At 42.7% G+C, this 24,448-nt stretch overlaps 1 protein-coding gene across 2 annotated transcripts in view; it reads right to left on the reverse strand.

The window, feature by feature from the left end:
• The window catches only part of Gria1 (glutamate ionotropic receptor AMPA type subunit 1), a 301,486-nt gene that overhangs the window by 45,407 nt on the left and 231,631 nt on the right, over positions 1–24,448 (reverse strand). For both annotated transcript variants that reach the window (XM_046446417.2, XM_058579911.1), the window contains exon 12: positions 958–1,156. In XM_046446417.2, the coding sequence (XP_046302373.1) occupies positions 958–1,156 (199 nt within the window). The remainder of the gene's footprint in view (positions 1–957; positions 1,157–24,448) is intronic.

Genomic DNA, 24,448 nt, shown 5'->3' on the forward strand with positions numbered 1-24,448 from the left:
CTCTTGTGTTTTTGATGTTTATCTCTTTGTTTGTGGGGGGGGGGGTTACTGAGGGTTGAACTCACGAGCACTTGACCACAGAGCCACACCCCTAGCTCTATATTGTATTTTATTTAGAGACGGGGTTTCAGAGTTTCTCAGTACCTTGCTTTTGCTGAGGCTGGCTTTGAACTCTTGATCCTCTTGCCTCAGCCTCCCGAGCTGCTGAAATTACAGGCATGTACCACAGAACCGGCTTGATGCCTTATCTCTTTCAATCCCACTAAGGCTCTTCAGGTAGACATGACTATCCTCATATTCCAGATGAATGGAAATGATGTCAAAGAGGCAGAGTGTGTGGAGTAAGTCACAGATGGAGTCAAGTTCTGGGCCTCCACCTGGCCGGCCCTGAAGGTTGAGCTCCTGATCTCTCGGCTCCTCTGCCCTTGTTCACTACCTCAGCCAAAAGTCACCATCTCCTCTACCCTTCTCATTTTCCCTGTCTCCTGGCAATAGTTAATGGATCATCTATTCCAGTTATTTTATTTCAGTACAGCATCTTCTTATTTATCAAGTCCACATTTATGAAGTTCCTGCTGTGAGGCAGGAACACAAGGAGCACCATCTCCAAACCTTGTCCATTAACTGCTCTAATTGATTACTAACTGCACTGTAAGATCCTTTGGGGAGCATGGAGGGAACAGTATTTGAAGTCACTTGCACCACTCAGAGAGCTAACACAGACTGGCATTGGGGAAAGGGCCTAAATCAATGCAGGAGTTTCGAAGCATCTCTAAATGTAGAAATATAGATTTATCTGTAGGAAGCTGAGAAATGTCCTGAGTTTTCTCTGGCTCTTATTCAGCTGAGCAGTTACCCTGGCTGTCTGGAACCCTGTGCTCTTTAATAAGAAGGAAATGTTCATGACGATGATGCTTCCCTTTGGTGAAATCGCCTCCAGACACAGTACGTCCTTACCCTGAAGAATTCCTTAGTTGATCCTGCTTCCAGGGTCCCGTAAGCAATCTCTGTTTGCTTTGCTAGATCCTCTGCACTCTCAATGGGAGACACCATCCTCTCCACGGTCAGGAAGGCAGCCAGGTTGGCTGTATACGAAGAGATGATGATCAAGGTGAAGAACCACCAGACGCCACCAACGATGCGGCCGGACAGGGACCTGCAGACCAAAGGGAAGAGGCATCAGAAGCACTAATGTCAATCGCAGAAGGCAACATGGAGCAGCTGAGAGCCAGCCTGAGCCCCATCGGCAGAGCCATCAAACCTTGCTGCACCCTTCTTCTCTGTCAGCAAGATGTGAGATTTCAAATGTCAGACAGATTCCACATTTCGTTCCTTATCACAGATAAGGAGTTGTGGGGCTGCTGCCTGTCCTGAGTGATAAAACTCCAGGCGCATATTCACACTCACTTTACACGCACATATACATCAAGAGACATGTCAATAAAAACACAGATATGTCAACACTTGCCCACAGAAGTCACAAACATGTACACACATCCTTTCAAATGCAGTTACATATACACCAAATGTTCGTGTATGCACACGTGAATGGAAATGCATTTATACGTGTGATGGACACATTTGACTGATTCAGAAAGATCAGACAGCCTTCTCTTTATTGCCCTCCTTCCTGGCAAAGGTCACCAAAAAGATGACTTAGAAAGAAAGGAAGAAGACTATATTGGAAATGGAATGAAAATAATCATCCTCCAGCCACATTGGATGTAGGTGTAATTCTCTGTACCTGTGCCCCACCCCCTATACCACTCCCTACACTGCCAGAGAAAGATAATTTGGGAGAAGGTAAAAGATCAAAAAGGCAAATACAGCAATCACACATGAGGAAAAAAAAATTATGTTTGAACTATTCCTCTCTCTTACACTCAAAACAATGAAGAGAAATAAGAGCTTTCCAAGAGTCCACAGTGATCTCTTTGATTTGGCCAGGGTGTTTCCAAGTCCAGGGCTTCCCAAACATGCAACAAGATGATTTGGATATTGCATGAGTGATTTTTTTTTTTTGTGTGTGTGTGTGTGTGGTGAATAGACACAGCATTCATCCATGCAGAATTTAGTGATACAGTTATTTGCATTCCATTTCTCTTCCTGTCCTGCTCAAAAAAGTCTCATCTTAGGGCTACTATATATTTAAGCCTCTCTAACATGTGCCATGACAACCTGAAGCTCAGAGTCTTTAGTTGGTGACCATGCTTAACTAAAATCTATCTTTTAACAACTTGAGAGATCACCAGTCCAACGAACGGGTTTTACAAATAAAGAAGCTCCAGAGCCTTGTGTCACACTGAGCCTCAGGAATAGTCCCCAGGCCTGCTGACTCACTCTCTAGGTCCACACTGCTTGCAAAACCCTGGTTGACCCCTTCTGTGTTATTTCCACATCTGTCTGCACTTCACTTTGTTTCTTAGAGTTTCATTTTCTCTCCAGGCATACAGTGTTCACTCCAAGAAACCCAACAAATATGTGTTATTGCTTGCTACGTTGAAAAGATCACTCCTAGATGCCTCACATGAAGAGGGAAATTGAGAGGAAGCTTGTTCAAAGGAACAAGACCAGCAAAGTGGGGCAGAGCTATGTGATGGAAAGAAGGTCTGCAGGAAGAGGGGACCTGTAACCAGAAGAAAAGACAGGGAAGACATGTTCCCTGAAGGGCCCTTGTGAGGCTTGTATTATGTGACCTGATTTAGATGCATCGGGGGATGCTCAAGAAAGCAAACACCAACTAAATATAAAGAAGATGCTTTTGATGGAGTGACATTGAGATGACTCTTCTGGGGGTGAAGGATAACTTTTCCTATCTGGATGTGTCCAAGTGGTGAGTCGTTTACAGAGGTGTTGTATTGTTGGCAACTCTTAGTTCCTCGGGGTACCAAGTTCTGGGGACATGATCCTAAGTAAGATAGAGGAGAGGTCAAGTGTCATATGGGGCCAGGGGTCAGATGCTTCCACCACTCACATTTCCCCTTTCTCTGAGATTCTGTGATTTTAAATCAGAAGTAGGTAGACCATGATGAACAGCTTTCACAAAACAGGTTGGCAAGGTAGATCGAAGCAGAGTGATCTTAAGAAAAATATCACATCGCATTGACTGTCTGCTTCAAACCCATGAAAACACCCTCTTCACACTTGGAATAAAATTCACACTCTTTGGGGGACCCTCAAGTCCCTGGGTGAGCTGACAGTGCTATCCTGGTCTTTTTTAGTCCCTTGTATTCAAAAGGCTCCCACCCTTAGCATGTGCTGCTCTTGTCCCTGATTCCTGCAACAACCCCAATGCACCCTTCAGACCCCACATGAATAATCACATTTTTAGCATTCAAATGTAAGTTTCACCCCATGTAGCTCTTGTAGCAGTTGAAATCTGACATTCGTTTGATTTATCATCTCTGAGTACCCCTAGATCCTAAGTTCTACAAGAGCAAAGGAACCTTTTAGTTCTTTCCTGCAGCGTTGTATCTGGGGCCCAGCGCAGAGTAAACCCTCCATAACCAATGAACGCATGAACCCAGCCTCTCTCATTACCAGGTGCCTCCATTCACATAGGAATCCGGAGACCAGGAAGAGCGGTCAGAGTCAGGAAAATGAAAAGCTGCTCATGCCCCTGACTGGCTGCAGAGCATCAAGCTGAGCGTTTGGGATGGGTGCCTTCTTTTGCAACAGGATTGAGCTCAGAGATCCAGCTAAGCCATCCCACATTCCAGATCATGTAGTAAAGCTCAAAAGCTTCCCCAGAACGTTCCAGGCCTAAGGCTCCTTCTTCCTTGTTCTGTTTTAATTAATATTTATCTTCTGGGTATTGTGAGCAGCTGTACACTGCACAGTATTCCCCACATCCCCACCTTCTTAATGAAGATACCAAAGAAAAATTCTGCTGCTTGTCAGCCAGCGAGTGTCACCTGTGGAATGGCTAGAGAATTGAGGGAAGAGGCTCTTAAAAATAGAACATATGTTTGATGCTTTGTCTGCATCTGATCCACAAGATGGGAACTTGACCTTGAGGCCGCCCTCTTTACCTTCAGTTGTAGGTGCAGGTGAAGCTGGGCCTCTATCTAAGAACCCTCTGTTTCCCCAGCACCTTACTAGAGGCAGAGAGATGGAGTTACCAGGGGCCCGGACTGGGAATGAGAACCTTTGTTCTTTCACTGACCAGCCCCATAACCTTGGCAAATTGCCTACCCAGCTAGGGCCTCCATCTTCCTGCTCTGATTAATGGACAATGTTGCTATAATGGGTGAGGATTTTCTTACAATGAGAAATCAAAACTTTCAAAACTAGAAGACTATTGGTCCATCCTTTTCTTTTAACAAATTACAAACTTTTGGACTTAAAATGGTACAGGAGAAAGCACTTTGGAATAAGAGGCATTATTTTTATGATGATCATCACTCTTCTTGGGAACCACAAGGGAAAGCAGCACTTTTCTTAGTGGGGAAGGAACAGCTGTGATCTGAAGCCCTTGGAGGTCTGCTTAGTCACCTGAATTTTATTAGTCTCATAACTTGGCATAGCTCTTCCTGAAGCCCTCTTGGTGATTGAGAAGCCCTCTTGTTCCTCCAGAGTTGTCCGTAACTTACACCATTCATAGGACTCATTATCTAACTCCAACTCCATTTCCAGCTCTGCAAAATGGATGAAAAAGGAGGGCATACCCCATTGGACACATGAGACAACTGTGGTTCAGAGACCTGAAATGGCTTGCCAGGGTCACATGGTGACCACAGTGACCAGAAAGCAGGGTTTCCTGCTCCTTGTTCAGCACTCTGGCCACCACCAGACTATGACCTCCCTCACCAGATTTGGATTCCTTTTGTGAATGGGCATGGACTTCCCACATGATGCTGGATCCCAGCCAACACTGGTTTCCTGAGGACTCAGCAAATACCTGCTTGTATTTGCCTTCCATTGCTACCTAACAACTCACCACCAATGTTCATTTACTTTCTCATATTCTGTAGGTCAGAAGAGTGCACTAGGGTACTTAGGTTGTCTGCTCAGGGCCTCATGAAATTGAGGCCGAGGTGCTGGCTGGGGCCTTGCTTTTCATCTGGGACTGGAGGTTCCCTTTGCTTACTGGTTGTTTGCAATATTCATCTCCTTGTGATTATAGGAGCATAGTCACCATTTCCTTGCTGGTGGTCAGACAGAACTACTCTCAGCTTCCAGAGGCTGCCTGTACTCCTCATCCTCTAACCTCTACTATCTTAAAGGCTGTGATGTATTAAATACTTCTATTTTCAAAATTGCTCTGATTTTCACTAGCTGGAGATAACTCCTTGCTTTTAAAAGATTCATCGGATGGGGCCAGGCCCACCTGGATAATCTCTATATTTTAAAGTCAGCTGTCTTGGGACTTTAATTACATATGTTAAATATCTTCACAGCAAAGCATAGGTTAGTGTTTTGTTGAAGAAGCAGAAGACATGAATCTGTAGGATTGTGAGTACCACGTTACTTGTTTCGTTCATTTCATAAGCATTTCTTGCATGACAGGCAGACACTGTTGGTCATTGGGGAGATAAAAGTAGATATAACGTGGTCTCTCCCATAAGTTCACAGCCTGATGGAAGTGTGAAGACAGGGTAGCCTAGAGACTCAAGACATAGTTTTGGGCCCAGTCCCCTTGGATTCTCCGACAAGTGCTTAACTTGGTATCTGGCACACAGTAAGCCACCATCACCATCTTATTTAAATATCAATGACAATATTACTGTACTGTCTTAATTATGTAGCAAATAAGAAAACAGCATCAAAACAACAACAACAACAACAAAAAAAACAGCATCACACATCACACACACACAGAAAGCTTGCTTATTATGGCCTGGCAGAGGTCAGGGGAAGTTATCAAAGGAGATATTGTGCTAGGCTTTGAAGTATATGTAGGAGATCCACAAGCAGAACAAGGCACAGTAGACAGAGGGGCAAAGAAGGAAGTGGCTGAGATCCCACCTCCTGTGTGAACGTTCCAGCCTTTGCCAGCAGAGCATTGAGCTGTCCCTTGTGTGACTACGTTTCCACCACCCATGGCTGTATTTATTTGCTGAAGATGATGCTGTGATTGTTATTTGGAGGTATTTATTGATGCACAATGATGACAATGGGTTGAGCTAAATCAGCACTCACCCTGGACAGGGAAGGCTGGCTGAAGAGGTAAGGAGACCCAAGTGGCCATCCCTGGGAGCTCTCGTACTGGGTGGTGCCTCCTAGGCGAACGGGTTCTGACAACAAACTCAGAAATGGCAGCAAGCTCTCTCCACTAGCAGAAGATCTTTCTTCCTTTTGTTAATGGAACACTAAATGGGACATTAAGTGTGTTACGTGATGCTAACAGAAGGCACTGTGGATGAGAACGGTCGGATCTCTGGGTTCCAACAGGCCCTGCTTGTCTGGTGGGTGATTGGGATTCACTGTAAATCTTTCAATGGATATTTCTAATCCTGAAGCTCTTTTTTTGTTCTATGCCAGGATTCAGCAAACTTGAAGTTCAAGTGGCAGATATTTTGGGCTCTGTTGCCGGACTCATCTGTGTAGCCTGAAGTCAGCCACCAATAATATGTAAAATAGCATGTGATGGCTGTGTTCCAGTGACACTGATCACAAAAGCAGGTGGTAGGCTGGGTTTGACCTGCAGGTCACACTTGCTGACCTCTGCTCTCCACCCCTATTGTAAATATCACAGAACTTTGACCTAAGTTAATATGCAACCTCATCAAAAATATTTTTTTGTCATCCATCCATCTGGTTATTAGCTCTTCCACATCAACACCCAGGGAACACATTTCAGTGATTCATTTGACAATCACTTTTGTACAATCCTTAGGGAGAAAACAGAGAACACTGATCAGGAGAAAGGGCTCAGGGGCCACAAAAAAGCAGGATGGAGCCCCTGCCTTGTTTCTTATTGATGTAATTTGGGGCAGGTCATTCAATCTCTTTGTGTTTACTTCATTACCACATGGATTAATGGTAGCACTCATCATAAAGGTATTATTATTTTTCTTCTTTTTTTGACACCAGGGATTGAATCCAGAGGTGCTTAACCACTGAGCTACATCCCCAGACATTTTTTGTATTTTATTTAGAGACAGATTCTCACTGAGTTTATTAAGGCCTCACTAAGATGCTGAAGCTGACTTTGAACTTGTGATGCTCCTGCCTCAGCCTCCTGAGCACTGGGATTACAGGCATGTGCCACCATGCCTGGCTCTTAAAGATATGTCCTTTGGGGGAGTACTGGGGCTTGAACTCAGGGGCACTCAACCACTGAGCCACATCCCCAGCCCTATTTTGCATTTTATTTAGAGACAGCGTCTCACCAAGTTGCTTAGTGCCTTGCCGTTGCTGAGGCTGGCTTTGAACTCTCAGTCCTCCTGCCTTAGCCTTCCGGGGAACTGGGATTATAAGCATGCACCGCTGTACCCGGCCTCTTAAAGGCATTCTAAAGAATTAAAAAATGCCCAGCACAGGATAAGCACTTCTGGACAGGGGTATGTGGGGAGCAGCAGCCTGGCTGGAGGATGAGGGAGCAGATACTGTGGCCAGGGACCTTCGGGAGAGCACACCTGGGGCCCGAGTGGAAAGTTATTAACCAGAGATCCACTTTTGATCCCGGCAACCTCCTCTCCAGGACATCTCTGACAAGAAGTTGGATCAGCTCCTTCTTCTTTATTTCAAAAGCATGTCCTGTCATCCCCAAGAGGAAGGGGACAGAAGGGACACCTCCTGTGTTCTTTCATTCAGCTGAGCTCAAGAGGTCACTGAGCACAACCTATTTCCTTTTGTCATCTACTTCAAATGGCTATTTTTAAAAAGTAATGGAAACAGGAGCAAGAAGGCATAAGCTCAGATGGCCTGTCTCTAAATTACCAGGAGAAAAGGTCCATCTTGCCTAATTACTGAGCTGAGCTATGTTCAGAGACAGACTCACTTGGTGTTGGGCATTGAGAATCCTAGATCAGGGTAATTAGCTCTGGCCAAATGCAACAATTCCACTGATGAGGCCACTTCATCCAAGATGCTGGGTCTGGGGAGCCAATCATCTCATTTGTCACCAGCTGCAAATCACACAGCACTTCCCCTGGCAGAGCTGGAGTGATTCATTGTAATTGCCCCAGCTGCTGGTCACTGTGTTCCAGCCCTCCAGCTGGGGAGGGCCCTGGACACTGGTGGTGAGTCCCAGGGGTGGGGAGTGGGGGGTTGGATGACAAGCTCTAAGGAATGCCCAGTATTCTGTAGGCTACTTTACTTTCCGGCACTTGCAGGGCCATGTTTTAAAGAGGGATGGTCTTCTGTTCCTGTTGTTTTCCAATTGGGTAAGCTATGGAAATGTAGTGTGGCCACAGTTTGCAAAATAATGGGTTCAGATTCAGTCATTCATTCGTTCATTTGTTTATTAATTCGGTCTTTCTTCTTTTGGTACATTCTCCAAGCCTTGATTTCCATACCTGAGAAAGAGACATAATGAATCCCATCCAATGACTTGCAAGAATTCAATCAGACGTATCTCACACTAGCATAGACCCAGCAGGGCTCACGATGTCACTTGTAATGACGGCGAGGATGATGAAGATGGCAATCTGTTGGGGAAACTGTGCTTGGTTTACAGGCCCTACACACTTTGCTGGGCCTCCTCCTGCCTCCTGGGTTGGTCATTCTTGGGTTTCTTTGCTGCCTCCTTCTTTCTGCTTAATCTTGAGCTGTTGGGTCTCAGTCCTCTTCTCATTGCTGTCTGTGATCTTGTCCTAGAGATCTCCTCTATTCCCATGGCACTTCCATATAGAGACTCACAACTCCTCCATTGCAATCTCCAACCCCACTCCCTGCTCTCTCTATGCCTGTGTCTAACTACCTGCTTGATATGCTAAACCTGAAATACCCAAAGCAAATTCTCCGGGATCTACCACCTACAAGCTCCAAATTAATATACCTGAACTTCTTCTTCTCCATCTCTGTTCCAGGAGATGATGCCATTGTCTTCTCTGCTGCTCAGTCCAAATATAAGAGTATCATTTCTGACTTGTCTCTCCCTCGCCTTCATATCTGGTCCATCTAATCCAGGCATGTTCACCCTCATCTCGATGGGTGTCATTTTAGATGCTTGATTCCAGTGGAACATTTCCTTACTGCTTCTCCTGTCCTTGAACCTTCCATGTCCTCGTAGGAGCTGGAGAGATCTTTGTAAGCTATAAACAGGATCATATTATTTTCTGCCTCCACTTAAAATCTGTCATAATTATACAATAAAATCTAAATGTTCTACCAAGGTCTACAAGACCTGATCTGGCCCGCCTCTAACCTCATATTGTCCCAGGTGTTCCTCCTCCGCTATGTCCCAGCCGCGTTGGCCCCCTTGCAGTTCCTAGAACACGTCAAAGTCTTGCCCACTTCAGGGTCTTTGCAATTGTTCCTTCTGCCTGGGACTTGCTTCCCTGAAATCGTCCCCAAACCTGCTTCTCTCTATTCTTCCATTCAGGTTTCTATTTAAATTTGATCTCCTCATATATCCTCCTCTTAAGTATTTGTTTTAGTCAGCTTTTTAGCTGCTGTGACTACAAGTCTTGACCAGAACAGTTGAAGAGAAGGAAATGTTTATTTGAGAGCTCATGGTTTCAGAGGTCTCAGTCCACAGACAGCTGGCTCCATTCCTTGGGGCTTGAGGTGAAGCAGAACATCATGGCGGAGGAGTGTGGTGGAAGGAAGCAGCTCACATGATGATCAGAAGCAGGGAGAGAGATTCTACTCACCAGATACAAAATACATACCCCAAAGACATGACTTCATGACCCACTTTCTCCAACTACACCTTATCTGCCTTCAGTCACCACTCAGTTAATCCCATCAGGAGGTCAATCCACAGATTGGGTTAAGAGTCTCATAACCCAATCATTTCTTCTCTAAGGTCACACATGAACTTTTGGGGAACACCTCACATCCAAACCATAAAAGTATTATTGCTTCAACTACTCATCTTTCCATGTTTCTCATCTTACCTTGCTCCATTTTTATTTGAGCACTTATCAAAGTCTAAGTGATCTTCATATACTTATATAATTATTGACAGATTCATTCATTTATCATCTATCCGATGATCAAAAGCAGGGAGAGAAATTCTATGTCCTCGATATGTAAGTTTATTGAGAACAAAGATCTTACCAATGTCATCCACTGCTATATACCCAGCACCTAGCATAGTACCTAGCACATAATAGGTGCTCAGTGAACAGACCAAATAAATGGATGATTGCACACTTTTACTCAGGATCAGCTACACATCAAGTCTGACAGGAAATGCATAAGAAGTTTCTTCTCAAGGAAATCAATTTATTTATTTTCTAAGATTTTATCCTTTCACTTTTTCCTTATTTTTATTGGTGCCTTATAGTTGTACATATGGTGGGGTTTGTTGTTACTTATTTGTGTGCGTACATGGTATAACAATATAATTTGGCCAGTATCATTCCCCAGTATTTCTCCTTTCCCTCCCTTTCTTCCCCTCCCTGTTTCCTTTCCTCTATTGATGTCCCTTTGATTTTCATGAGGTTCTCTCTCATCTTTTTCCCTTTTCCCTCTAGCTTCCACAAAGGAGAGAAAACATATGACCCTTGATTTTCTGAGTTTGGCTTATTTTGTTTAACATCATGTTCTCAAGTTCCATCCATTTCCCTGCAGATGACACAATCTTGTTTTTTCTTTATGATTGAATAAAACTCCATTGTATACATACAACCCATTTTCTTTACCCATTCATCCACCGATGGACACCTAGACTGGTTCCATAGTTTGATTATTGTGAATTGTGCTGCTACAAACATAGGTATGCATGTATTGGTATATTTGGTGACTTTGATTCTTTAGGATAAATACTGAGGTGTGGCATAGCTGGGTCATGTGGTGGTTCAAGGAAATCAATTTATAGAAGATACAAGATATGCACAAAAGTCTCTGTGATAGCTGTCCCAAGGTGAATGGTACAGAGAGTCCCTGAAACAGTCACTGCCTTCTGATTCTATGCTAAGAAAGTCAGAGTCAGGAAATCCCACATCCTACTGAGGGAAATCTGGAAAGGTTTCTTGGAGGAGGTCTCAGTTAACAGAAGCTATTTGATGTTATGGTTCATATCTTTAATGTCCCCTGAAAAACCTATGTATTAGTGCAGGAAGGTTCATATGTGAAATGATCAGATTAGGAGAGCTAGATCCTCATTGGTGGATTAATCCATTTGATGGACTAATATTTTGAATGAACTACTGAGTGGCGATTGTAGATAGATAAGGCATGGCTGGAGGAATAGAATGTTGGGGACATGCCACTGGGCTATGTCTTGTCCCTGGCTCCTCTCTCTCTCTTTCTTATTGCTTCCTGACTGCCACGAGCTGAGTAGCTTTCCTTTTCCTTTCCTTTCACCATAATGTGCTCTCTCACCTCAGGCCTAGAGCTGACCATGGACTGAGACCTCTGAAACCATGAACTTCAAATAAACATCTCCTCTAAGTTGCTCTTGTCAGGTCTTTTGGTCACAGTGGTAAAAAGTGGACTAACACAGTTGACATTCATTTTATTTTCTAATTCTTATCACTCTCTTTAGGCCAGATAGGGATATTACCTTTCGATCATGAGGAAACCTAGGTTCAGAGTGATAGAATAATCTACTTAAGGTCACAAAACAACTGATGGGGTTTAAATGTGAATACAGATTTGTTTCACCTGTGCTGGGAGTGGGTTCAGCTCTAACCAGGACCAACACCTTCAGGGTCCACCTTCTCAGACCCCAACCTCCACTCACCCTACAGTTCCTAGACACAAAAGAATACATGGCACCATACTGGTGTTAAAAATGGGACTTCCTCCACGTATATTTTTGGGTTTAAGTTCTTAGAAGAAGCCATTCGCCTTTTATAGCTGCATGTTGGACGGCCCACGATACCAAAACATATGGTTTCTCTGCATCCAGACACTCCACCTCCCTGCTCTGGAGCTCCTACTACCTGCTGATTCACCAGCTGGTTTTTAGAGGGAGATGGGCTCCAAAGGCCTGGGGCCTTGCCTCAGTGGGCCAGGTGTGAGCCTGATTTGTCATCTGTGGCCCAACATGTCTGGCATTTGAAGTCCTTAGGGTTGGGAACATATTTAAATATGGTAATGTTGTGGGCTTTTTAAAAATAGACCCCCCCAACCCATCAGCAAACAGGAGATAAATTAACAATGTGTGCTTTTGCTTTAATTAACATTTGGTTGGCTTCCGCACAAGGCACATATTAACAGGAGCTATTTTACTTAAAATAACCAATTGAAAATTCCCCATTTGCCAGGTACCTTTTCACCATCCCCAGTTCCCTGCATGCTGAGCCCCTCCTTCCCACTTATCCCCAGCTGAGCCAGCAGAACAGCCCAGGGAGGCAGGGAACAGTCTCTCTTTCTCTTCTCACCCAGAAACCCCCAATCATTTCTTCAAAGGGACACTCAGCTCTTTCTGAGGCAGTGAAGGGAATGGCTAAGTGGGAGTTGAGAAGCTGTGGCGACCTCCTCCTCCTCCTGACCTGCCATTTATTTGCCATGATTTGGGCCAAGTTATTTCATAACATCCTAAGAGGGCAGCTGGGATGAGCTGCCAAGCCCGTGGTGGGTGCCTGGACCAGAGTAGATGCCTGGTTGAGGCAGTCATAAGGCATGAGAGGACATGGGAAGAAGCTTAACATGTGATATTCAGTGAAAAAGAGCAGCTTGTGATGCAGAGTATAGTAGGTGGCCCTTTTTAAATTCAACCTTGATAGAGAGAAATGGCTGCAAGTCCGTAGACTAAGACATATGGAAGACTTATAGGTGCCTGATTTATGGGCTTGATTTTATTCTCCTGCCTACTATCCTGATTTCCTAAGTGAATACTGATCATGTTTATAGCATGCAGAAAACTCAAAACATAGTAGTGTAGTTGTAGACTGTGGGGACCTCCAATGTAGGTTCAAATCCCAGCTTCTTCTTTTTTCTGGCTGCAAAAAGAAGTGACCTAGCCTCTCGGGATTTCCAATCTCTCATTTATCAAAAATAACAGCAGCGCCTTCTCATGTCAGCCCTTGGATCCTGTCGTTAGTTTTGAAAATCACTAATTTGCAGTCATCAGTTGGATGGGTGACAAGGAGTCAGGCAGAGGGAAGGAAGGGACGGATATGATAAGGGCCGTGAACATGGTTTCTCTGAAGGGCAATATTCCTCCTGAGAGCTTGGAGGCTGAGAATCATCTAGATGTGTGGAAAAACCTGGAGGAACGCATTCTAGACAGAGGAAACAGGAAGAGCAGAGGAGGCGGGAAAAGGGTCCATGTGTTCAAGGTTGATTGACAGGATGGATCTAGAGAAGGAGTCAAAGACCTGATGCAGCAGAACCTCTGTGGCCCAGACGTGGACTCTGTATTTAATGATTACAAACCAGTTCCAAGAGCCACTTCCTTTGAGAAGCCTGCCTGGCTGCTGCTTCCTGTGTTGACTTCTCTTTTTCTCAAACTCTCCTATTTCCCTGTCAGCATCTCTCCTTGTTCTGCTCTCTTCCATGGTTATTACTGCACTAAATTATTAAATCATAAAGGGATTTTAGGTTTCTTCATAATCCTCTAGAACCTAATATTGCCTCAATATTTGTTGAGTGAATATGAAACTTCATAAGTAGGCGATTTATAATGGTTTCCTCTGAGCTATCTATGAAGGAAAAGATTTCTTAAGCTAATTAATAGCAAAAACATGATTGCAAAGTAATCACTTATTCTGAGTCAATAAACTGATTTCAAAAACTTCAGAAGCTAATATTTCTGAAAAAAATGATATTCCAGGTACATCCATAATTCTTATGTAGTCATAAAATCACATTACTTCAGAATCTTAGCTCTGCAAAATGATTGCCATGGAGCCAATTATTGCAGAAAGTTAAAATTATAAATGTTTCTTTAAAAATACTGCAAAAGATTGATACAAATCTAGACAGGTTTACACCCATACTGAATTGCAGTCATAAATTTGCCTGAATTATTATCAGTATGGAATGCTAACTTTGGGCCTTTCCACTTTTTCCTCAGGAGTTCTCACCAAGAATGTCTTTCCTCCAACAAGGACATTACTGGAGATGCAGTTGGCTAGGGGGTTGCTAGGGGCCATGCAGGAGTTGGAAGAGACACCAAGAAATCATCATAGTTACCTGAAGAAGATGAGGAGGGATGCTCCCTGGTTCTCAAATAGAAGATGCAGCCCTTCCTAAAGTGATTGGCACTCTGCTCATCGTCAGGACCTGGGCCCGACTGTCTAGCTCTGTGCTCGTACTCTAACCTCTGTGCTCCTCCTATGTCCAGTGAGCATGGGATTATCTTTCCCATTGTTCAGGGAATGTGTAGTAGGCAGAATTATAGGATGTACCATGACCTCTGCTCCAGACATTTCTCCCTTGATGATGTTGTGCTCCCTTACAAAAGGGATTTTCCTTTTGCCAATGTCTTCAGGTTGACTAATCAGTTGAATTTATAAAGGGTCATTGCCCAGGTGGGCCTACTCCAGTTATGTAAGTCTTTTAAAAGAAGAGGGTTTTCTCCACCTGGAGACAAAAAGAAGTCAGAGAGATTTGAAGTGAGAGGAATTTGATGTGAGAGAAGGTCTCCATCACTGGGGTGGAGGGGGTCACAGGCCACAAATCTAGAGTGATCTGCATTGACAGAAGAAAAAAAAGTGGGGGGGGGCATTTTTTGGTCCTATAAATACTAGGAACTGAATTCTTCTAATAACAAGAATGAGTTTGGAAGAGAAACTTGAGCTCCAAATGAGAACTCAGCTGGTTGACATGTTGATTTGATTCTTGTGAGAATCTGAGCAGAGGAAGTCACAACATCCTGACTTCTGACCTGCAGAACTGTGAGATAACGTAGGAGTATTGTCCAAGCTAAGTTTGTGGTTATTAGTTACAGAACAGTAGAAACCTAATTCCCTTAAGCCACTGGAGGAGTCTGCTGTAAATCCCTCACCCACTGTTTTAGCCACACCCTCTGCCTTTTCCCTTTTGTTTTCTGGCCAACACAGTGGTTTAAAGTAAGAGTCCTGTTGTCAGCTTCATAGGGTTCCAAAGGCATCTGCCAAGAGTGAGGTAGTGACCTGGGATAAGCTGCCTACCCACGCTAAGCTTCAGATTCCTCACTCATGAAGTGGGATGGGGAGGCAGAAAGTTAGTCCCCCAAGGATATCCATCCAAGCCTTAATCCTTAGAATCTTTTAGATAGAGGTAGAGTTATGGACCTTGACCTAGAGAGATCGATCATTCAAGAAGGCTTTAGGTAATTACATTGGCCCTTAAAAGTGGAGGAGGAAGACAAAAGAGTTGGTCCATGAGAAGAGACGGAAGAAGAAACAGGCATGCTTGCATCAGAGGGACACAACCCTGCACTTCTGAAGACACAAAAGACAGAAATCAAAGGGTGAGCATATCTTCCAGAAGATGGAGAGTCCTTGGCTGAAAGCCATCAAGGAAGCAAGGACCTTGGCCTTCACCTGCAGGCCCTGAATTCTGCAAACAGCCCACATGATCAGGAAACAGATTACCCATTAGAGGTCCCAGAAAGGAAAACCACTCTGCCAACACCTTCAATGTAGTCCCAGGAGGACCCGCACTGGAATTTGACCTACGGAACTATAAGATGATATGTTTGTATTGTTGTAAGCTGCTGAATTTTGTCATGGAAGCAACAGAAAACTAATTCAGGCACGTTAAGAATAAATACTTGCTCATCACACAGGACAGAGGCCGGCCTAGAGTGAGTGCCAACCCGTGCCGTGTTCTCATCCCTGTGTTTATTAGAAACCATGCCCTGCTCAGCCACTCCCCTTTCCCGATCCTTCTGTGTACTTTCATGAAAGCACCCCCCTGTCTCTTTCTATCTTGATTTCTCATATATGTGTTCTTCTCAACATATCTTCACCAATAAGCTTTCCCAAACCCCTCAGCCAGTCTAATGTCCTCCAGTGCAATACCTCTTTGGCACTTTTCTTAGCTATTATATTTACTTAAACCCTAGGTGGTATGAAGGGTTTTCTCTCTGTTCAGTTCTATATGCTGTGATATTTTGCTATGATAACAGACAACCCCCCCAAGCCCCAAATCTTGGCTTAAAACAAACAGGCATATTTGTTTTACTTAAATGTATTTTTATGTGGTAAGAACACTCAACGTGAGATTTACTTGGGTAACAAATTTTTGAGTATTCAGTACGTTATTATTGCCTGTAGGTGCAATGTTGTACGGCAGAACTCTAGAGCTTATTCATCTTGCCGAACTAAAATTTTATGCCTGTTGATTAGTAAATCCCATTTCCTCCCTCCCCTGCCCCCAAGCAACCACCATTCTATTCTTCGATTCTATGAATTTGACTATTTTAATACCTTACATAAGGGTTAGTATTTAGCATTTGTCTTTCTGTGCCTGGATTTCACTTAGTAGAGTGTCCTCAAGGTTCATCCACGTTGCTGCCTATTACAGAATTTCCTTTATTTTTTTTAAGGTTAAAAAGTATTCCATTCTACATATATACCACGTTTTCTTGTCCATTCATCTGTCAAGGTTGTTTGCACATCTTGGCTATCGTGAAAATGCTGCAATACATTTTTTTATTGAGATCTTGATTTCATTTCCTTTGGATAAATACCCAGAATATTGCTGGACATTATGGTAGTTCTGTTATTGATATGTGAGGAACCTCCATACTGTCTTTCATAGCTGCTGTACCATTTTGTGTCCTCACCAACAGTGTACAAGGATTCTAATTTCTCCCCATCTTTGCCAGGACTTGTGTTTTCAGGTATATTTCTTATTCCTGTCATTTGTCCACGGTAGGTGGCTTGGGGGCTCTTTCTCATCATTCTCCCTCTGGTCCCAAGAGTGACAGAGGGGCTGCAGTCTGGAACATCCCAGTTTCCTATCTGCTCTTCTGTTTTCCATTATTTCTCCATTCTTGGCGAAACTCTATGAAATGCTTCTCTGTGCCTGATACTGTGCTGAGAGTCCAGTGGTGATCAAGTGCAGCTATCCTTGGTGTCACACTTACCATTGGCTCCCGTGCCCATTCCTCCTTCCAGCCCTCTGTACCTGCCACCCTCACCTCACTCTGCCTTCTTGTTTAATATGTGCCACCTGTTTTTATAGCTGTCCATCTCCAGCAGTTAGAGTTTCAACTTTGACTCCCTTTGCCATCCCTGATGCTTTGGGCACTCAACAAAATGTTCCTTGGTTGGAACACAAAATTAAAAACAAAATTCACTATAGATGCCAAACATTTGTTCTCTGTCTATATCCCTGCCATATGTTCCCATAACTAATGTATTAATAGGAATTTGCATGTGTGTTGCCAGTTTATTTCAGAGAATATTAGTTCTCTATCAGCATACACTTTTTAAAAAAGATTAATAATATCATCAACAATGCACCTCATAAATCACTCTGAAAATCGCCAAAGCAATTTCTTAGTTCTTTTTTTTTTCTACAGAGAGATTCTACTTCTTTCGGTGACTTATACTAAAACTGACAGTTCTAATTAGCAGTCATGAAAACCAAACTTTAAAAAACTGTAGCAGATTAAAAAAGAATTTTCCAGAGATGACATAAAACTTCTTATGAAGAATGTCATGTGTCTCACCTTTTGGGACTAGGGGAGAAAGGGAAGCCTGTGGGAAGAATGATGAGGTTGGAAAAAGATTAAAGGGAGAGGACTCACCTCAAGTTCTTGTCTGGCCTCTAGGTGTGAGCAGGTCTCTTGTAATTTTTTGCATGTGTAATTTGATAGGTGGAGAAGGTCAGGGAAGAGTCCGTGTTATTTGATATCTGTCAACTCTGGGTCTTGTCTTTAACCTAGAAGCTGAACTTGAGCCTTAACAGGGATCCCAGCCTATCCTCAGGTTTCAGAGATTCAGGAGTCAACAGTGGGTCAATTTTGATACTGCCATTGACATTTATTCAATAGATGGCTATCAAGGGCCCTCTGAGTTCCAGGCCTTGCGTTGACATTTCCCAGGTATAGAGGAGGGATCTTCAAAGCTGAGGCCAGAAGCATGAGCTCACCCGGGAAATATTGTAGCGTGGGCCAAATTCCTCCAGGCAGAGAAATAACAAGAACCAAAGGTCTCAGGAGTGGTGGGAGGGGAGAGATCAGTGGTTCTCCCCATGGAGGAATATGGGAAGGGATACAGCAGGAGACTTGGCGGGAAGGTGCAGACAGGAATGAAGCCAAGTAAGAGGCTCCATAGGCAGGCATCGGGGTGCTGAATGGTGTCCGCAGCTGAACGTTTCTGAGGCTGGGAAGCAGAGTGACAGGAGCCAGTTCACTTAGAGGAATACTGCCTTGTAGAGTGGAGAGCGAATTAGGAGGAGGTGGCAACAGGAGTGGAGGCCTGGAGATGAATAGGTGGCATTGCAGGTCAGAGGTGATTTCCCAGACTCCATGGTATTTGTGAGGGTAGGTACAGTAAGCAAATTTAAATGGATGCAGGAAGCAGGACTTTTCTTTGAAGATTGACTAGATGTAGGGCTGAAAAGAAGGGCTTGCTCAATTTTGGAGGGCTCCATATTTGAAGTTCCACCTTTTGTTTTGGCAAGGACTTCTGCAAGCTGTTTGTATTTATTCCTCCTCTCAGACTATGAAGAAAGCAGCATTTAGCTCCTTTTATGAATGGGAAAACTGAAGCTTTTTTTGGGGGGGGGGGCTCAAGCCAGGTGTCTTTTCATTAACACACAGTTACTCTGTGTCCAGAGCTCACCTTTTAACCCCTGTTCTCTTACCTTTCTCTCCCAGATTTCTGGCTGTGGCATCACAAAGAGACAGTGACATTTTTTGGAGACTTAAAGCACTAGAAAGGAAAAGTATTCCAGTAGCATCTTCCTCAAAATTGCTAGTGGAGAATCAGTTACCCGATCAACCTAGACAATGACCTCTACAACCTGGTGCTGCTAACCTGCAGGGAAGTCCTGTGCGAAGTTTCCTCTTTCTGCATCCTGTCTGGATGCTGCTCAGTCTGAGTCTCTCTTCTTTAGTCTCTGCTCCCTGGGGGCTGGGTCTGATCTGTTCCTGTCTAGGGCTCTGTTTAGCATCCTGATGCACCCTCATGCATACCCTTCCTTTAACTTCCCAGCAGTTAACATTTAAATTAGCAATGGAAATCTCCCTGGGAATAAGAAATGGGATAGAACCCAGGAGAGAGAAAAATGCCTGAGATAAAGGAGGAGAAGAGGTACCTGGTATATTAGAGCAGGCGACTGGGGAGTAGCTGTGTTAACCCTGGACAAGGCATCTACTTCATTTCAAGTCTGTTTCCTCAGAGAGGGGATAGTTCTTGCCTGCCTCATGCTTGTTATAAGATCAAATACAACAAGAGATAACTGTACTGTGGAAATCAAAATAGTCCTTGCAAATGAGAGGGCTTAAAGTTCTGATATCATAAATTAGAATCAGAGACAAGCGCTGGAAGTTGCCTCAGGGATCATCAAGGTCATCCCGATTATTTCACAGGTGAGGAAAACCAGGCTGAGGCTCGGAGAGATTAAATGACTTTTCCCCAAGTTGTCTTCAAAATTAAATGTTGGAGCCGGGTTTGGACAGCCAATTCTCCATCTCAGGCTGAGAGCATTTTTTTCACTGTATTGCTTGGGTGGAGTCGAACAGTAATTGACAGGCAGATCAACTAAGGTTTGATCTCCAGCTTTGCTACTTATTAATTATGTGGTCTGGGCCACTTTATGTGATCGTTTATATGTCTGTGAACATAGAACAGCCATAATTTGGAACTGAAAATTAGATGAATTAATTCTTACAGGTACTGTATAAAAAGTGGCAGGGATTACTATTATATGATTGTACAGTGTGCATTTGCTCTATGCTGCCATAATATCCACCCACCCTACGTAAAGACTGACCTTAAATTCAGAGGCTTCTAACTTAACCCCATGTATTCCTTATCTTGATTGAGTCTCCTACATATTTTACTTATAGAACTGGAGTGAGGCCAGAGAGAACGCTATTCCCTAATAATTCCCAATACCCTCTCCAGCTCATCCCAAATGTATGTTTGGGGAATCTAGTTCAAAGGATGGTTAAGAGGCTGTGTATGTGCCACATTCCATCCTCATTGAATATTTCATGCAAATAACTGAGGAAGGGTGGAGGGAGAGATGACATTTGACTGACATAGGTCTAGAAGATCCATTATGTTTTTTCAGGGCAATCCTAATCCAGAGGTCTGAAGGGCCTGGAAAATGAAGAGGACTCCAAGGTGTGAACCCATCTCACTGTAGGCATTGTACTGTACACCATCAAAGATAACAGAATCAGACTCTCTTTCAAAGGTAAAGCACAGAGAAGAATAAAAGTGTTTTTGAATCCAGGGAGATGTCATTGAAACGCGTTCTGGGTTCAACCACCCCTACACCTAGCAATTGTACATAAGGCTAGAGACCAAGCCTGTCTCCTTGATAAACAGGAACTATAAATTACTATCATAGTGCATTTAACCATATTACATCTGTATGCAAACTTCTCTCCCTTCCCAACTTCACTTTATGTGATTTTTAATGTAAGTTTCCGTTTACTTACTGCTTCTTTTCTTCTCTTATGGAAATGATTGCAAAGGGGCATAAAATACCAGCATTTACATATGCATTTTTATAAGAAAAAATGGAAATTGGAGATCAGATTCTTTATAAAAAGAATTACACAAAAAACTCCTTTTATTGGAATGGGTGTTTATGCCATTCCCTTTGACACATGCCCCTCACTTGGTTTCTGGGACACAAGACTCCCTCACTAGCTGTTCATTCCCTGTCACTTCTCTGAAGCTTCTTTATGACCTCCCAATGCGTGAGTACCTGGAATTGGACCTCTGTCCTTCACTAGACTCATCCCCAAGGTAACCTTCTCCAGCTCCATGATTTTAAATCCTGTATGTTGATAATTCCTAAAAAGTTGAAGTTGAATCTGGAACTTGTCCCTCACCTCCAGACTCATGAACCTATTGCATATTTCCTCTGGCAGGTCTAATAGATATTTCAAACCTAACATGTCCCAAAGTGAGCCCTTGGTTTTTCTCCATTCTATATACCTATTAATCCACAAATGTTTCGCATCTCAGTGAAGAGGATCCCCATTGTTTTTAGTACTGAGGCCTAAAACGTTAACTATTCTCTATTCCTCGCAGCCAATTTCCAATCCATCCAAGAGTCTATTGGTTTCACTCTCAAAACACATTCTGGATCACCTAATTTCTGACAATCCCCTTAGTAATCACTCTACACGTGTTCATCATTTCTTGATTGACAAATGTAATATCTTCTAACTGGTTGCCTTCTTAAAAGTCTTTAATAGGTAATTCTTTATGCAACAGTTTACAAGTTTTTCCAACCCAAGAACTATTAAAATTTTGGGCCAGATAATTAGTTTTTTTTTTTTAATTTCAATTTTTACTTTACCATTGACACTATTTTGAGATGTATGGCGGTTGAAAAAAGGCTGCTTAATTTTGAACTATTTGTCCTGGATTTTTCTAGCTGAAACCATCATAATAAATGTTTCCTTACATTGCTCACTGGAGAGGGTCAAATACTTTAAATATTAAAGATTCATTTCACTTCTGTACATTTATTTTAGGACCATCAGTAACTTATTGAATCAAACAATAATTCAGTCCATGCATGATTTTATATACCTAAAAATATTAACTGCCCGCCACCCCCACCATTTGCTAGGAATATATTCCAAGGCCCTGTGGAGACCTGAAAGTGCACATGGAATCAAACACTATCTATACTGTTTTTTCTGTACCAACATTCCTATGATAAAGGTTGATTTATAACTTAGACACAAGAAGTTCAACAACAACTAATAATAAAACAGAATGATTATTATAATATACTATAATAATAAAAGGTATATAAAAACTTGAAAGTTAATTTAATCCTAATTTTGTTATTTAGGATGTTACCAGATAATCCTTAGTGGTGGAGACTCTCCTATCCATGACAGGTGTTTGGCAACATCACTGGCCTCTACCTACCGGGTGCCCGTAGCCCCTCACTCCCATTTGTGGGAGCCCAGGTTTTCTCTAGGCATTGCCAGATGCTCCTGGGGAGCAACATGTTCCTGATTGAGAACTGCCGTGCTAAGAGAGATCCTTTAAACATGTAGATCAGATTGACTCATCTTCCCGCTGGAAACTTTTCAATGGTGTTCTGTCATGTTTAAAATAAGATCTGAGTTCTGACAGTTGCTCACAAGGCTGCTTCCTGAAGCTTCCTTCTGTCGCCTTTCCCTTGACTAATACCTACTCATCCTTCCACCCTAGTTGAAATGCAACTTCCTCCAGGAAGCCTAGTTTGAGTTAAGGGCCCTACTTTGCATTCTCATAACTTTTTGTTCTTCTTTGTGTTAGAACACATCACACTGCAATCCTGGTTACTAGACTGAGAAGCCCCTAAAGGGCAAGGGCTGCATCCTCCTTATCACAATATCCTTTCTTTATGCACAGCATAGGGCCTGCAGGACAACATATGTGTAAGTACCTGGTGGACTATTGTAAGTTGTGGACTAAACCTGGCATGTTCTATGGATACCCATCCACCCTGGCTGAGGCTAGATACTATCATGTCTTGGCAAATTTCCTTTTTCATCTAGTATTTCTGCAATGACACTGGTGAAACACCAAGACAACCTCTGGTCTTAGTCAGAGAAGTCCTTACTAGAGAAACTCTCATTCCCTTTGCAGCTTATTGAACCCCTGCAATGAGCTGGACATCCAGCTGGGGTTAGACACCTGGTACTGGATAGGAACTTATGTACACAGGAATGGTGTGGTTTATATTCCTGCCCATTGGTGGGCATTTAGTACATAATAACATCATATGTTACTGAACTGCTATTGTGAGTATCAGGGAAAGTGGATCCAAAGATGAAGACATATGGACATCCTATCCGATAGAATTTTTTTTTTTAAACCAGGCATTGAACCCAGGGGCACTTAACCACTGAGCCACATCCCCAGCCATTTTTAAATATTTTATTTAGAGACAGGGTCTCACTAAGTTGCTGAGGCTGGCTTTGAACCCGCGATCCTCTTGCCTCAGCCTACTGAGCCACTGGGATTATAGGTGTGCATCACCACACACGACTCTGTAGAATGTTTTACATGTACTTAAAAAGAATACACATTCTATGCTTTTGGATAGAATGTTCTGAATATGTCTGTTAGGTCCATTTGGTATAAAGAGCAATTCAAGTTCCTAACATGAGTCTTGGAAATTATTTTTTTGTATGACTCCAAAAGCACAAACAAACAAAACAGCAAAAGTAAACAAAGCACATCTGCATCAAACTAAAAAAAAAATTGCCCAGCAAAGAAAACAATGCACAAAATGAAAAGGCAACTTATGGAGTGGGAGTAAATATTTTAAACCACGTATTCCATGAAATGTCAATATCCAAAATACAACTAGAGTTCATGCAGTTCAATTGCAAAATCAAAACCAAAAGCAAAACAAAAATAAACCCAAATAGCTCAGTTACAAAGTGGGCAAAGGACCTAATAGGTTTTTTTTTTTTCCAAAAGAAGATAGATAATGGTCAACATATATATGAAAAGGTGCTCAACATCAGAAATCATTCGAGAAATGCAATTCAAAACCCATAGTGAGATATCACCTCATACCTCTTAGGATGACTATTAACAAAATGTGAAAAGATAACAAGGATGTAAAGATGTGGAAAAATGGGAACACACTGTTGGTATAGCTATTACAGAAAACAATAGGGAAAGTCCTGAAAAATTTAAAAATAGAACTGCCATATGATCAAGTAATCTCACTCCGGGACTGTATCCAAAGGAAATAAAACCAGTATCTCAAAGAGACATCTGCAGACTAGGATCACTGTGGCACTATTCACAATAACCAAGATGCAGAAACAATCTAAGTGTCCATTGATGGATGACTGAATAAAGAAAATGACACACATACACAATGAAATACTTAGCCTGGAAAATAAGGAAGAAAATCCTACCATATGTGACAACATGGATGAACCTCTGGAAGACTTTATGCTAAGTGAAATAAGACAGATATAAAAAGACGAATGAGGCATGATTCACTTATATGAGGAATCTGAAAATGTCAGACTCATAGAATGGTGATTACCAGGGTTGGGGAAATGGGGAAAATGGGAAGATATTGAAATTGGCTAAGAGAACAGATCTTAAGTACTCTTAACACACACACACACACACACACACACACCACATTAACTATATGAATGGGATAGGTTAATTAACTTGATTTTATGTATACCAAAACAGCATCTTTTATATCTTAAACATATTCAGTTTTTATTTTTCAATCATACCTCTAATAAAGCAAGGGGAAAAAACAGGTTCTGCTCTTG

This window comes from Marmota monax, unplaced genomic scaffold (assembly GCF_021218885.2).
Source record: "Marmota monax isolate L192 unplaced genomic scaffold, Marmota_monax_Labrador192_F-V1.1 WCK01_AAM20220418_F8-fsc00188, whole genome shotgun sequence".
Taxonomy (NCBI): Eukaryota; Metazoa; Chordata; class Mammalia; order Rodentia; family Sciuridae; genus Marmota; species Marmota monax.